Below are 16,014 nucleotides of genomic sequence, written 5' to 3'. Positions count from 1 at the left end.
TGACAAACAATAGATTTGAAAAACTTTAAATATTTCTCTACCCTGTCTGGATTGCTTTGACTTCGCAAATTTTGAAAAACATAGTCCAACAAAAAATACAGTTTATATAAGCTATTGCTGCCAGACTTAATATTAACTTTATAAAGCTCTTCTGGCAAGACGAAAACATTATCTCTTTTTGCTATCATTTTTTCGCACGGTATTTGAAGCATAGTTTATTTGGTATTACAAACATCTACGCATTGGCACAGTGATAACAAGTATAAGGAACGAAATGCTTTTGTAACTTTTTGACGATGAAACGTTTTAAAACCAAAAATCGTTTTAAAAAAAATGTTTTTGAACCTGTGTGAAAATAGCAATTTTTGTCAAGGTCAAATTTGTTCATTCTAGTTTGGAAGAGTCTGCGAAGACAATGGTCGAAAATAAATTAAGGTTGGTTTTATTACTTAAAATTCTAAAAATTAGCGTTAAAAATATCCACTTGATTATTTACACACATTACTACAACATAAATACGCCTTTTTTCCGTTTTAAGGTGCACATATTTTAAACTTAGACTACTCTATGATTGATTAAGAAACCATAGCTATACCAATTAGCGATTTGAAACTAGACTATTATCCTACTTTCAGTAAATTAAATTTACCCATCCATTCCAACTTAATGGAAAAATATGACTCAACAATGGGAATTGCTGATTCTTGACTGGACGAACCATTTCGATCATACTTCTAAACGTATCATTTATTTTTAGCTATCACTAATTTCGAATGATTGTTTCTTGTAATCGGTGGTCTGACAATGTATTCCACCTGAGTTAAACACTTATATTTTAAAAGTTGGTTCGCGGGCCGCACAAAAACCCTTGGGAGGGCCGCATGCGGCCCGCGGGCCGCGTGTTTGAGACCCCTGCCCTATGCGATAAGAGTACAACAGATTTCTGAACATTTACCTTTTTGCTTCTCGAAACCGTCATTTGCATTCGTTTCATGGTCCACGTTTCAAAGTGTAAGTGTTGTTCTTGGGACCTTCCGAGCAAGACAACAGTGCAAAGAATATATTACGAAACTTTTACCTTATTTCAATCGTCCTGAGAAGCAGCGATTTGTATCCAACACCATGCTTAGTTGGAAGGGCAAATAACATATTTACCTTCCCAATTAACAGCTTGTAGGTGTACAAATCACGATATATTTAACATGATCCGGTTAAATCATTATTTATTCAGTCAGATTATATTCTGCATGTAACACTGCTAGAACACATGCACGCAGAATACGGAAATACCAATATTACGTCTTACCAATATGTTATATCTAATGCATAGACATATTAGGAAGATATCAATGTCGTTAGGTTACATCATAGGGTTAGTAAGTTATTGCGTTTGGTCAAGAAAGTACACCAGACCCCTCTTTTTTGACAAACTGTGCAATCAATTTAATGCTTATTTACTCTACTCTACAGAAGTTAAAATACAAAATCTACTCAAAAATATAGAATAAATAATCCACTTTAAAATGATTAACCGTTTGCGTATTTTATTGGTAACCGTATAGGCAGGAAAATAGGAATAGGAACTACCTCACTTGTCTCGGTGTGGAGAGATGTGACGACTGACTGAGACTGACTAAGAAAGTGGAAAAATGTGCGATTGAGCGTAGCTGATGGGGGACTTTCCCTACCATAAAAAAACATTATTAACCGCTTGAAATATTATCCATAGATTGTCGCTAATCAATCAACCAGGCTAATGTTATGGCATTCGGTTCCACGTGATTTGTCCTGGTGCAATGTATTATTATTATTGTCCAAATCGTTCAGCTTTATTAATTTCATTAAACTTTGCGTATGATTTATATTTTCACCTTTTTTGAAAAAATCTACTGAGGTAATCTATTGGCCGTATATGATATATATTTGCTTTTGACTCGTATATGAGGCTGCATGTACTCCAGTATATCTGCTACATATCTAGTAATAACTTTGCCTAATGAGGATACCTTGCATGCTAGCTATATTTGACTTCTGTTTATTGTCATATATCCCTGTGGAGTATCGTGTATTGAAGTTGTACATAGCGCAAATAATATCATACGAGTTACTGTGATTGCATGAACGTTGTATTTCGTCATCGTCACATTTTCAGTACTCGACCTCGATTGTCATTTGTCGCTATTTAACACCTTTTACCATCTGTACAGTTACGTCATCGTCACCTTTCTCACTATATATGTTCATGTGTGTTGCTAACAGCTCTCTCAGACGAGAGACTACCTCTCTCACATAAATCTCGCATAGCTCTCTTAACGCAATAAACTAAGTTCAAGGTTAAAACGCCGTCTTCCTCATTGGACTAAGCTCAGACAAGCAGTAGCTCAGACAGCCAGGGACTTAGAGTACAAACATTGACAGCGAAAGGTACATCTGTAGTAACAACCACGCACGTTCTGCGTTTTTGCTCGAACAACCGCGACGACAACCCCTACCACAACACCAAAGCCATTGTTTGGGGTATATTAAGTTTAGGTTAACACAGCTCTTGCCCGTAACGTGTGATAAACAATGGGTTTGAAAATATTTGAATGTTTCTTTACCTTGTCTAAATAATGTAGCTTCTCAGGCTTTTGAAGAATACAGTCCAATAAAAACAAGCTTGCAAGGTAATACAAGTGTTTGCAGGATCAGTGTGGTAAAGAACTTGAGAGGCACATTTTACCAAAGGGTAAACAAAAGAAGAAAAGCTATTGCTGCCAGGCATAATATCAAGTTTGTAGACCTCTTCTGGCAAATGTAATTTTATTCCGACGTTTAGACAGTACAAACTCTACAAACTTGAAACGAAGAAAAGATTGTAAAAGTCTGACTTATAGTTTTGTGCTTTCAACCTTTGTATCAGGTCTACTGCTACTGCTGTTAGTAACACTGGATGTCGCCTTTGCTTTGCCCTTTTTCCTAATTTTGTCGTACGCAATAGTCCACACATGCGAGTACACGATTGGGTTAAGAGCGCTGTTGATTGGAAGCAACAGGATAGCCGAGAATGCATATGCATCAGATGGAACCTTAACCCCACTGAAGTTGACGAAGGCCATGATCGAAACAGGAACCCAACAGCAGAAGTCGGTCACAATCAGGCGGAAGATTTTCTTCTGCATTTCTGAAATACGAAAAGAAATTAAACTATTACCCGACGACACTATTTTCAGGGCATCTCCAACCCAGTGTTCACTCAATTCCAAAACTTATCGTTATAATTGAAAAAATGAAATCCACCTAATAATTTACTTAAATCATGGTTGGCCAGCCCTATTAGAGACGTTATATCGAATCAGCCGGTCTCCCAAGCATTCCCACAGATTTTTCTAGCTATGCCTTGCCATAAGGGAATGCTTGGGATATCGGCTAATTCGGTATGACGCCTTTAATAGATCCGGTGTACTAGGATTTATCGATAAGTGTGCCGTGATCGCTGGTCTGCATCGACGCTTCAGGGCTGATCCCAGTATGAATATATTTATCCTAATAATTTACCTAGCGATTTTTTTCTCTATAGTTTTTTCAAGGGTCTGAGAGCAAATTCTCAGGCAAATAGTCATCAGGCATTTAGAAATCTGTCTGTTGACTGGTTAGTTTTGTTCGAAAGCGTCTATGGTTTAAACTCAATAAAACTGCATTCGTATAAAATCGGGCGACGTCCTTTACTACTGGCACCAAACGCAGGCGCAGAACAGATAAGCACCCCCAAACGTTTATAGATTGCCTTATCACATGGTTTGATCCAAAATCACAAGATAACACCAACCATATTTCCTGACTAATGTAGTGTTGTGTAGCAAACATTTTGGCTTCCTACGTAAAATATAAACGGATTAAAATCAGACTGTGGAGCAAGATACAGATCATCTTGTCCTAAAATGCCCCTCAATCAAATTACATGGCGGATATCGGACAGTACACGAATGCGATACAGCATGGAGCAAGATACAGATCATCTTGTCCTAAAATGCCCCTCAATCAAATTACATGGCGGATATCGGACAGTACACGAATGCGATACAGCATTCAGCGACTGGTTCCAAAACATATTCGATCATATCTAAATTGTTGAGATGTGGAAATCATACGACAATATATAATGGATTAAAATCACACAAAGTGTTCTACGGAATATACAAGATATATTAGCCAGCAGCAGACTTAAGCTTCTACTAAACACAACTGAAACGGTTTAAATATAACATCCACACTTCCTGTCAGTTTATCTAACCTTGACTCCGTTTCGATGTCTTTGCACTTCTATTTTCACTCGCAATCTTTTCCACCTCAGTTGATCGACAGTAAATGTAAATGTAAGCCACAGCAACGTAGAGAAACGACATTAGGTTGAAACACAACACTCCCAGCGAAAAAGTCCACGTGTTGTCCCGTTGTGTGACGAATATTCGAGGAACACAGACACTATGATCACTGTAGTATCTGAACATAAGAAAACGTGTGATATTTACATTGGGGTCAGGTGTAGCCTTTAGTTTTCATTTTTGGCGCAATACACTTATGCTTAAGCATAGTGAATACATCTCATACATTTTTACAAAAATTTCCGTATATTTTTATGTACCCTAACACTAACTGACAAAAACCTTGAATTTCACAAAGTGTTCGGTAAAACTTCCAACAGTCGCAATTTGGTTGTTTATTTGTTAATTTTATTTGTATCTGTAAAGTACATTACAAGAATGCGTTATGCTCATAACGAGTCAGCCAGCCACTTAGTTGCCTAACTCTTGATGTTGATGTTAAATAATGATCCATTTGTTTCGAGGTTTTACTTATTTGACTGCACAGGTTTGCAAAAAAACTTAACTGTAGAAAATGCGGCGGACTTACCCAAAATACCGACCCATGTTTAGATTAGGAATCGTGAGATTTGATTGGTCTAGAACTTTCCTCAGCTGATACCAGGAAGTCAGCTGACCAATGTGCTCGAGTGATTCGCTTGCTGCTCCTGAACTTGTGTTTGTTTTTGGATAAAAAGTTGCAAGTCGCGTAACGAACCTTTGGAATGCTGAAAGAAAAATGACAAAACGGTCATCTTCCACCTGTGCTGATCAATATAGATTAACCGGAATTTCGGGGTGATTCGATTAACCGGAATTTCAGGGGGATTCGATTAACAGGAATTTCGGGGTGATTCGATTAACCGGAATTTCTGGGTGATTCGATTAACCGGAATTTCGGGGTGATTCGATTAACCGGAATTTCTGGGTGATTCGATTGACATCAATTTCATGTCTCACTTACTGTCAAACTTAACCACCGCCCGACGGAAGAAGAGGTTGTCTTCAAGCAAAGCTCCGTCAGTAAATGTGACTTGAAAAGTTTCGGAGATTGGAACGAGCGCAAGTACGAAGCTGATGCCCCAAGCGAGCAGTATGAGTAACACCACTACTTTGATTTTCGGTTTAGTCCTGGCCCTGAACGGCTGTAAGGAAAAAATGTAATTAGGTTTTTTAATCTAAAGGCTTTTATTGCTAATGCAAACTTCAGCATAATTTTTCTATTTCAAGTCCTGTATTGTTTTGACTCAAGTGCGAAGCACTAACCTAATTTTACGAAAGACCCAGATGTTGTTTACAAACTAGGTTAAAAAACGCTCTCAAGTATCAGAAATGAGGCAGAATATATTTAGAAAGTTGAGTGCTCCTAAGTGAGTACTGCTCAAGGTCAGGGATGGGCTTCACAAACCAGGTTGAAAAACAAAACATAAAGAATTGTGCTATGTAACAGCATAATGTTTTGCGAAGGCTGAAAACATCTCATCTATATTTTTTACCAGGACTTACGTTTAAGACAGCATAAAGTCGAAATGACGTAAGCAACACCATCGTCATCACTGACGCTTCGCTGGAAAGAACAACGAGGATCCCTAGCGCCGTGCAGCGGGAGCTTGTCCTCCAGTAGAGATCCAAGGAGCAGTATCTTCCGGAGTAGACAACTCCGACTGCTCCGAGAATCAGGAGATACATTCCCATCAGGAAATCGGCAACTGCCAGGTTCAGTACGAGAAGATTGTTGGCCTTTAGTGAATGTTGTTGGGTTTGCCGCAGTGACCTGATCGTTGTGAATATAACCGCCTGCAAAAGACGGATGTTCTGTTTGCTGTGGTTGTGTTGTGTAGTGTGTTATTTCCCTTATGAATGGGTCTGTGTCATGGCCCTATTGAAGACGTCTTGTATGGGACGTCGAGACATAGGATAAGGTACATACATTTGCCGATACAGTAAAGGACTAGTTTATGACAGAAATTTTGGTTAACGTGTCAAATTTACAATTGCTTCAGCTAAGTTTGGCGCCGTTACATCGACTGCCTTAATGGGATTGTTGTTTCAATGTGGAAGCAGTACACAAAACCTGAAATGTTTGAAGTAACGCTTCTATGACAGAAATATTTGGTTAATGTTTCTAATCCTTAAATGGTTAAAGTGATTAGGGGCCGTGACAACGATTGCTTAAATGGGAATATTTTTGCTATGCGGAGGCATTAGGAAGAATTCACATTTAAAAAAAAACTGGTAAAAAAAGTGAACAAGAGCCTAAACTTTTACTGGTTCTTTCTTTTGGCAAATTTTTTTTACAAATTCATTATCTTTTCGTGATTTTAAAGATTTCATTTGCAAGTTTATCTCAGTATCATGTATTCAAAATATGAACAGATTCGTTTATTCTGTGACTAAACTAATTGCTTTAGTCCCAAAGCTAAGGAACAAGAAACAAATACAACACAGAACGAAATTTTATACTTACCGAGTTTCCCATTACAGCTAGAAATCCCATAATCCAGACCAGTACACGCAGCACCGGATTTCCTATCAGTTCGTAACGTGACGAAAACGAAGTGACGTCAGACCGGTTGCGCACCGATGGGCACTCGTCACTCCAGTCCGAACAATCAGGAACTCCGTTGAATAACTAAGTTGTACAGCGATTTAGACAATTACTAAAGTAGTTTATAAGATTTTGGCAGTCTTGAAACGTTAAAAGACTCAAACCTATACATGATAAGCTGCAGACAGTACACACTGTTTCGACCTACAAGGTCCCATTCGTGCTGCTAGTGACGAGAGATGGGCCGTAAAACGTTAAATTTGCAAATTTTGCCAGGGCAAGCACCAACATATTCTGCATGAAAAAAATCTCTTCATAGCGGTAAATGTTGTCAAATAACATTTTTTAGTACAGACAAATCCGGTTAATCGCATAACCCGTTTAATTGCATCGCAATTAAAAATTCCAAACCGTCGCCCATCGTTTGTTAAGAAAATCGTCCGGTTAATCGCATACCGGTTTATCGCATAAACCGGATATTCGCATCGATTTTCAACGAAATATGCGATTAACCGGATTGATGATCTCTATGTGAACGTCGAACAGACCGAGTTTTTCGAATAAAAGACGACTATATGATAGTAAAATCCTCCGAAGGTAATGTACGCGAAAAAGACGTAGATGCATGTTTTCATTCTACACCAAATAACGCATCTAACCTTAAAAATGAAACGTCTCGACCATAAAATATTTTTGAAAAGTTAATAGGAGATTAAATCGGCGTTCAGTTTACCGCTGTGCGATAACTAGGAATCGTTACCTCAAAGCCGTGCACATTGTTCCTTTATTGTTGGCTTATCTAATCGCCAATAGTGATATAACAAGCGTTTAAAAGAGTTCAGCACGTTGAAATTACGAAACTGGTGTTCCGGCAAAGACGCTGATTGTAATTTCTTACTATGTGCGAATTGCACCAAATTCGAAGTATTAAACTGTATTGAAATTTGAAAAATGTTAAATGTAAAACAAATGGTTAAAAATGTTCTTTTTGTTATTTCTTTTTTCTTTTTGTTTTTGTTATAAGTTCCTAAATTTAAACTTTGGGTCCCTTGGCTACGATGCGATTTAACATATATTTTCAAATAAACCTGACTACAAGAGAAAGCACAAATCAAACGGACTGCGGCGTGTGCGCCAATTAAAGAGTGTGTGTGCGTTGATTCTGTTTCTTCAACACACTTTGGCAATTGCACCATAGCCACGACAGTTAGGAAGCATGACGTCATGTATTGCGCTGAGAGTAGCACTTTTTTCAATTCGGCAACAAAAGAGAGAAAATACTGCTCCGTTGCCATAGTTGAGCGTCACTGCAACTTAGTTTTAGCTGGGAAAGTGAAAATGAGCACTTTTGTTAACGACGTGTACTGTTTATGTAGCAACCGGATTACCGCATAATCCGGTTAATCGCATCAAATGCCCTTGGCAAATCGATGATGCGATTAACCGGATTCGTCTGTATAACCTTTACAAAGTGCATGTATTTATTTAAAACTTATGCAAAAAATGTTTTTTACTCATAAAAACCAGGCACCAAAAAGTTTTTTTTTTTTTAATTTTGTTTCACTCACCAGGTGTTTTCGAACAAACAATGGCTGTTTGTTTTCACAATAAAACCTATTGTCTTGACAATTGATTTCGTCACTTTGATCGTCACAGTTGATGACGTAATCGCAGATCTCTCTAGTAGAAATGGAAATCTACAAAACAACACACCATATTGTATAACTGTCCCTATAACCAAGTGCCATTGTATTTACACACACAAGATACTGTTAGAATCATGATAAAAAAGGAGCCTTTGCTATTACCATTTCTTGCTTGATAATTACGTATATATTTATTGGGTCGTGTTTGGGCTAAATAAATATGATTGAAATTGTATAAAGAAACACAATCTGTAATGAGGGATGCCTTCAACATAGATTACACTATTTTACTAAAGAATTTTGCCACATGTACAAGTGTTTCTCAAGAAAACAAAACCACCCACTCTAGCTCCATTCAACGACTTGCAGTAGTGTCTTTTTCTGCACCGATCCTTCAGTTCATCTTTCCCATCCAAACAGTCTACAAACCCGTCACATCTCTGGAACCTTTTGATGCTCACAGCGCCACTAGCGGTTGGGCATTTGTATCTAGATCTGCATCTTCGTTCGTCCGAAAACGGCTTTTTGCAATCGGGAATACCGTCGCATACTTGGGAAGCGTTGATGGTTTTCTGAACAGAAACCAAATCCTAACAAGGGAAAGATATAATGTGGTTCATTTCATAGATTCTGTAGTTCAATTTTGCTCAAGTATTCCTGTTGCATATTTTTATTGAGAAGATTTCCTCCAATAATTTTGTTTTAAGTTAAATTAACGCTTTTTACAAGTTAAATTACCGTGATGTTTCCAAAAGCGTAAGCCCTTATGATACAAATACTGAAGATTGGAAACTTAGGTAGCTTTACCATCTTCAACTTTCTCATTATATTGTAACTTGCCTAGATTTTATTTGAAAAAAGAAAACACCGATTTTTTATGTTTTTTTAGTTTATAAATTCTTTATATTCCATATTTTTACCCTTTTCCCTATCCCTCTGCACTTGAACGGTTTCGTTCGCGGTGTTGGCGGCAAGCAGTCGGTGTCCGATGCATTGTGGGTACCAGCTGCTATCTTGTCCACGTGACACGTTCCCGCGCATTCGTCTTCTGCTGGTTGATCGAATGTTGTGCCACGTGCTAACATGACACATTCCATCTGATCATCACAATACGTTGCCACTGTTTGCTTACAAGTTTTCCTGGCCAGCAGTGAGCACCTGATAACATAAAATTATGTTAAAACGTCGTTACGAGGTTACTTTGTTATTTGGTATATTATTTTATGGAAAATCGAAGTTCTTATGTTTTTTGAAGTAACTAAAGGAACTAGCGAAACACAATAACCAAAGCGTTCTGAGACCAATGCCTTAGATCAGGACTTCCCAAACTGGGGGTCGCGACCCCGAAAGGGGTCGCTTAACAAACTTGAGGGGTCGCAGAGAGCTGAATCAATTTGGAAGAAAATACTCCATACACTGGCTTAGAGTACGGGGATGCCGCACACCCCCGGCCTTGACCTTTTTGTATAAAGTCACAATGTCATTTTTGTTCAAGTTACGTCGGTTTTGAAACGTTTCCAGCTAAGCGCAAACGCGCTTGTATAGTGACGCAATTGATCGAACAAACGTCGTTTTAAACGAAACAATTGCAACTGTTTTGAAACTGTTTTGAAACACACAGGCATTTTTAATGCAACATAAAGATGACATATCGAGTGATAGACTAACGCTTAAGTATTGTGTGTCGCAATAACTTATTCTACAAAATAGGTAATTAATTTACGAATTCTAAGCAGTGTTTAATGTCCGTATGCAAAGTACTGCAACGGCCTAAACTTGGTCCAAGGTGATAAGTGCCTATTTGCAAACCAATGTGACTAGACTCTGAGTACCGGTAGGTTGTTCTTAGTTTTGGCTCGAATTGGTCGTTTTAATAAATACAACAAACGTATTTTTTGCATTGTTTATCATATTATCCGTGAAGGGTCGCGGAAAATTTAAAGAGATTAAAAGGGGTCGCGATCACAAAAGTTTGGGAAGCCCTGCCTTAGATCATGGGTGGGCAACCTTTGTCACCGTGGGGCCAAATACAATTGCGATGATTAGATCGCGGGTCGCACCTTTATATAACACAAGGTGATTTTACTTCGTTGCATACCAAAAATGCCTTACAGGTCGCATTTGATTCTAGCAGCATATTGTCAGGTAGCCGAAAAATAGCACCGGGCGCATTAATCTGCTCAAAAAATATAATAAATGGACTCGTTTGCCAGTACATTTGAAATCCAAGTGTCTCTGCGGGCCGCGCAACCTTTAATGAAGGGCCGCAGGTTGCCCAACCCTGCCTTAGATGCTTATTCTTAGCTTTTGCCTAAAACGGAAAGCCCAAAAACTTTTTATTTCAAATAAAAATAACCCTGCAATCGTTTCTAAAATGATATGAGAGTCAATTTACCGACAAGTCTCCCCAGCAGTAGCGTTCATGCATGGTTTCGTTCCCCCGCAGTAACTTTCTCTAAGACGCAAAAAATACACGTTGAAATCGGAATAATTGATCCTTCTTGCATTTTACTTTATAAAAACACAAATTTATTGATTGCAAATCATTATGAAAAACACTAGGAGCCAAACTTTTTAATTTCATGAAACTCACTCTTCGTCCAAACCATCGTTGCAATCCAGAATTCCATTACACACCGACGTTTTATCGATGCAGTGTCCATTTCCACACTTTACTTGACCAATTGTACAATTCCTATGACGAAAAACTAACGTATAAGTATCAACTAGTTTATTACCTATGTTTTATTAACCATGTATCTATGTACTACTTTTGATCATTAGGGCTTGGCAGTCTTTAAAGCAGCGGTTCCCAACCTGTGGGTCGCGACCCCAACTGGGGTCGCCTTCCAATTTGCCTGCGGTCACCTAACACAGTGGTTCCCAACTTACCAACGTTTTAAGCCATTAACACTGGCCCCAATCAAACAAACTCATGGACCGCTTCATTGCTAAGAAAAAAATACAGTCAATTTTAATATAAAGCCTACAAATTTTATCCTTGGGGTCACCGCAACTTGGAAAATGCTATCAAAGGTTCACGGCACAAGAAAGGTTGGAAACCGCTGGAAACCGCTCTTTCTAAATGTACGTAAAAAAGTCAACCTAAATTAAAAGGCTGATTCGTTATGACGCCTTTAATGGGCCTGGCGTATTGTGATGAACTAAAAGGCTATTACTTTGCCACTGGAATAGTTTGTTACATCTAAAGCGTTGTGTTTTCACTTCTCTGCCAATAAGGTTTATTATTACACCTGCATGTTTAACACATTGAAGTGAGTTTTTACTTTATTAATTCCACTGATACACAGACACATTGTTATGTTTCTACCTTCCGATTTGCGTTGGTACGACACTTTGAATCCGGACGCACACTTTTGGGAGTTCCCCTTCGCAGAGACATTCATCGCTCAAATCTGGACAATCGATGACGTCATCACACACGCTCTGTGACGACACAATCATTGAATTGTCCAAGCACTGAAAGCATCGACTGGTGTTGAAATTCGAGTTGGCGCGAATATCTCTGAAATGCAAGGTCACTTAAGGTCAATTCGGCATAACTTTAAAGCTAAAATCAGTCTAAAATATGAAAAAAATGAATTGATTTTACAGATCTGTCCTTAAGTTACAGCCTTTCATAAAAGAGTAAAAGGTATGACAGGTATGTTTTAGGTATGACATATTATTGTGCTACAACAAATTTAGGGTAAACTTTAATAAATTTGCCAAAAGTAAACAACAACAAAAATCTTTACGAACTTTTGCTCTACAAACTTTAAATTAGGTACATATTTCAATACGCTTTTGTGCTAGAATCGGTATGCCAAAAAACTAAAGCGAGTTTACCCTAAAATTATAAAACTAAATAACTCTTCAAGACAATGTCACGAAAACCTTCAATATTTAGGTTCATGCAAATCCGCGACATTTTACCCCTACCTATACAATGCAGTGATATTCGTTACTGGGTCGTAACACAAATCTGAGCCATCGTCGCAATCTTTGATTCCATCATTGAGCAGAACTTGAGGCAGATTGCATGTCATTCCATTCCTCACACACTTAAATCCTGGTCCATTGTTCCAACGTTGCACACCGGGACAATCATCACATGTGTCTCTGTCGCAAACCGTTGAACGCTTCAGACAGGTCTTGTTGTCCGGGCAACGAAAGTGCGTCTGGCATCCCACGTCACAGGGGGATACCCCGCGACACGTGACCCGTTCTTGGCAGAACTGCTCGCGCGGAAGGAAACATGTTTTCGGAACCTCGTTGTCGGCATTGTTGCAGCTGAAATAGAAGCAAGTTAGCAATCGATAGTTAGGTTGTAAAAACATAGTAAGCAGTATTTTAAAAGTGATTGTTGAAGCGATCGACGTTTCTATGACTTTGAAACGACTGCTGCATGTTGCTTAAGATAAAGGTTTTTCTCGGGACTGATTGAGTAAGAAAGGTTTGCTTTTGCCTTTTCATTTCACAATTTACTATATCTGGTAGACGGTTTACTTTGATTGTGATTTTAAGATAGACGGCATTTTTTTACATTTTATAAAGACTACTTTCTGTTGCTTAAGCTAAAGGTTTTTTATTGGATATTTTTCGGTCAAGAAGGGTTTGTTTTTGCCTTTTCACTTTACATTAACTATGTTTGTTAGGACAGTAGCGGCAAAAACAGAAGCTAAATTCTGCTGGATTACCGTATTCCACCCAAACAAATCTTTTAAACATCCTATACGTGGCGAGACAGTTCACTTATCAACAAGAGCATTAGTTGCTATTGATTCCATAAACCTACTGAAAGAAAAAATAGTCTGGTACCTCACCACCGGATAACTAATATTCTTTAAGCACGTCGGACAATTAACGTCCACCTCATCCGAGTAATCCAAGCAGTCCGTGACGTCATCGCAGAATGTCGAACTTGAGATCTGAGCTGAAGTGTTGCACGCTGTTTTTTTGTGGTTTACTTTTTTACTCATTAATTCCATTTGCTGCTGTCGGTTTTGTCGGCGACGAAGTTCTGAATCACAGTCACTGGTTTTTTATTTGTGCAACAAAACCACAGCGTTAAGTTTAATCAAGAAGAATAAGAAAATAGTAAACTGCATTGACACTTTACTCCAGCAGATCTCAAACTGTGCGTCGCGACGCCCTGGTGCGTCGTTTCAATTTTCCAAGGGCGTCACAGAATAGTTCCGTTTCGTGGCTTTTAGTTATTGTATCAATAAACACAACTTTAATAATAAGTTTCCTTATTAACTTTTATTTGCTGGTGCGTCGCAAGTACAGAAAACTTTTCCAGAGGCGTCGCAATAAAAAAAAGTTTGAGAACCACTGCTTTACTCATATCATTTACAACTTTTTGAAATAGTTTTATTAATTTAGCGATAATAGGATAAATAAAAGCGTTGTCAAAGTGAGCTAGGCATAGTTAAAATAAATTAATAGTTTGTTTTCAATCATGTACCACAGGGGTGGGCAACCTTTGTTACTGTAGGGCCAATTATACATGTCAAAATTGGTTCGCGGGCCGCACATGTATATAACACAAAGTGATTTTGCTTTGTTTCATACCAAATATGCTTAACTACAAGTATAATTCGTATTTGATTCTATCCACATTTTGCCAGGTCGCAGAAAACTAGCATCAGGCGCATTAATCAGCTCAAAAATATGTAATAATTGGACTCGTTTGCCAGTACTTTTGAAATCCAAGCGTCTCCGCGGGCCGCATAACCTTTAAAGAAAAGGGCCGCTGGTTGCCCACCCCTGATGTAGCATATGGGATTGTTCCAGACCATAGCTTGAATGCAACTTGCAAGCTTTAAAGCCTTATTCAGTAAATCTGTAGCTTTGCAATAACAACTCTCTGATAACAATGATCAAATACTTCATAGGCAATAGCTTTTACCAAAAATTTACCAGTTTGCAATACAATACACCAGGGTTCTTCAACGGGGGCAATTTGAAGCCAGTGCACTAGCAAGGGGCGATTTTATGCCAGTGCCCTAGCAAGGAGGCGAAAAGGTTGAAGACCACTGCTATACACATTAAATTTTTGTAAATATTTCTAAAATAACTTACTTCTGAGTTCATGCCTTTTCAATTTTGTTTCCGACACGAATACAGTGATCATCATTACCAAGCAGAAGAACAGTAGCACACATTTCAAACGCATTGTAACAGCACTATAACTTACTTGCTACAAACCTGCATAGAGTAATTACAGTCATGGACAAATTAAACTCTCTCAGTCCCAGATCCCTAATTGATTACATTGCCGCTGGCAGTTTATATTGGCTGCTGCACGGTTCACGTGTTGAAACTATGCGTTGATTAATTAACCGCAATAACTATGTTGTAATCATGAACTTTTCTATGTGTTTACGTGAACAACCATGCACTACGCTTCTACAGCCCTTTATTCATCTTTCAAACGGGTAAAACAATTGTCATTTTGGGCTTTAACAGATTAACACTAAACAAAAACCGCTCTAACTGTGAATACAACACAGCTTAAAAATTAGTATGTTTCAAATTAACCCAACTACTCAAGTAAAAAGGAAAAGGTTTCAAATTGATAAGCTATAGTTTCTTGCAAAATTGCAACTTTTTTTCCAGTAAAGTCAGAAAATAATCCGTTATAACAGCTGTAGCTGTTGCTGTTTTTTCTTGACGCTATAACAGTCACCAGGTTTCAAAACTGCACTGGTCCAATACTACCTAGAAATCAAATCAACACCATGTTGCTGTTAGCAATGCTTTCATAAAGAAGCAGAACGAATTTTTTTAGACGTTCACCAACTCCACTGCTTGCCAAAATACTGACTCTCTTATAATTTGTAACGTTTCAGTCATGGACTTAGTGGTACAAAATCACTATTTTTGGTCATTTGTGCAGTTAAACTGTTGCAAAACGTGAACATCGGCAACAACCGAAAAGCCAATTCGAGCAAAAATGTCAAAATGTCATGACACGAATACTCAAGTAACTGACAAAGACAAATTCCACTTGGGTTGTTATGGCCGCGTGCAAACTTTACAACCAAAACACAACTTGCTCACGAACTAGATGCAAAGACAAATGATTGATCTGTGCAAATATTTGTAAACTTTTAATTGTCAAGACAAATTTCTTGCCATTGGCTTCATAAATGACCTAGTTTCATTTGTAAAAAAATAAACTTACCCAAGGGGATATTTAGGCTACAACATGTTAATTGCAATCTATTGCCTGACGCCAGCAAACCTATTTTGCTTGACAAATCACAACAATGCGCATTGAACTGTGGTGACATTAAAATTAACGTTTAAATCAATTAACAAACCATCTACTGTAACTTTCGTTTTATAAATCAGCGTTTTGGCTTTGTTTTACCGTTGCTTTGTCATGCCGGGCAATACTTTTTTAATTACACGCATATTTCCCAAACAATCTCCAGATACAACTTACACGATATTTTTTGGAAGCTTT

General features: G+C 38.1%; 1 protein-coding gene across 2 annotated transcripts; it reads right to left on the bottom strand.

Moving 5' to 3' along the window:
* Positions 1-2,145: 2,145 nt before the first annotated feature.
* On the bottom strand, positions 2,146-14,763 carry LOC145232614 (uncharacterized). 2 transcript variants are annotated; one of them, XM_080097275.1, is made up of 15 exons: positions 14,625-14,763; positions 13,359-13,560; positions 12,480-12,830; positions 11,869-12,063; positions 11,131-11,232; positions 10,933-10,992; positions 9,458-9,695; positions 8,882-9,127; positions 8,460-8,588; positions 6,811-6,975; positions 5,850-6,140; positions 5,308-5,488; positions 4,894-5,071; positions 4,274-4,482; positions 2,146-3,163 (listed from the first exon to the last, which is right to left on the bottom strand). In XM_080097275.1, the coding sequence occupies exons 1-15, from the start codon at positions 14,716-14,718 to the stop codon at positions 2,871-2,873; spliced, it is 2,934 nt and encodes a 977-aa protein (XP_079953401.1). In that variant the 5' UTR covers positions 14,719-14,763; the 3' UTR covers positions 2,146-2,870. The 2 variants fall into 2 exon arrangements, with proteins under 2 accessions (XP_079953401.1, XP_079953402.1); XM_080097276.1 differs by having other exon boundaries at positions 8,882-9,109.
* Between the last annotated feature and the right edge of the window lie 1,251 nt (positions 14,764-16,014).

Source organism: Phallusia mammillata, chromosome 6 (assembly GCF_965637545.1).
Source record: "Phallusia mammillata chromosome 6, kaPhaMamm4.hap1.1, whole genome shotgun sequence".
NCBI classification, from domain to species: domain Eukaryota; kingdom Metazoa; phylum Chordata; class Ascidiacea; order Phlebobranchia; family Ascidiidae; genus Phallusia; species Phallusia mammillata.
This window is presented reverse-complemented; position numbering and strand designations above follow the sequence as displayed.

Excerpts from the sequence above, each read along its gene's own strand:
- LOC145232614 (XM_080097275.1), bottom strand. The coding sequence starts at position 14,718 with ATGCGTTTGAAATGTGTGCTACTGTTCTTCTGCTTGGTAATGATGATC. Across the intron at positions 6,976-8,459 it reads TGTTTGTTCGAAAACACCTG|TTATTCAACGGAGTTCCTGA; the intron begins GTGAGTGAAACA and ends TGTACAACTTAG. Across the intron at positions 4,483-4,893 it reads AACATGGGTCGGTATTTTGG|ATACTACAGTGATCATAGTG; the intron begins GTAAGTCCGCCG and ends TCTTATGTTCAG.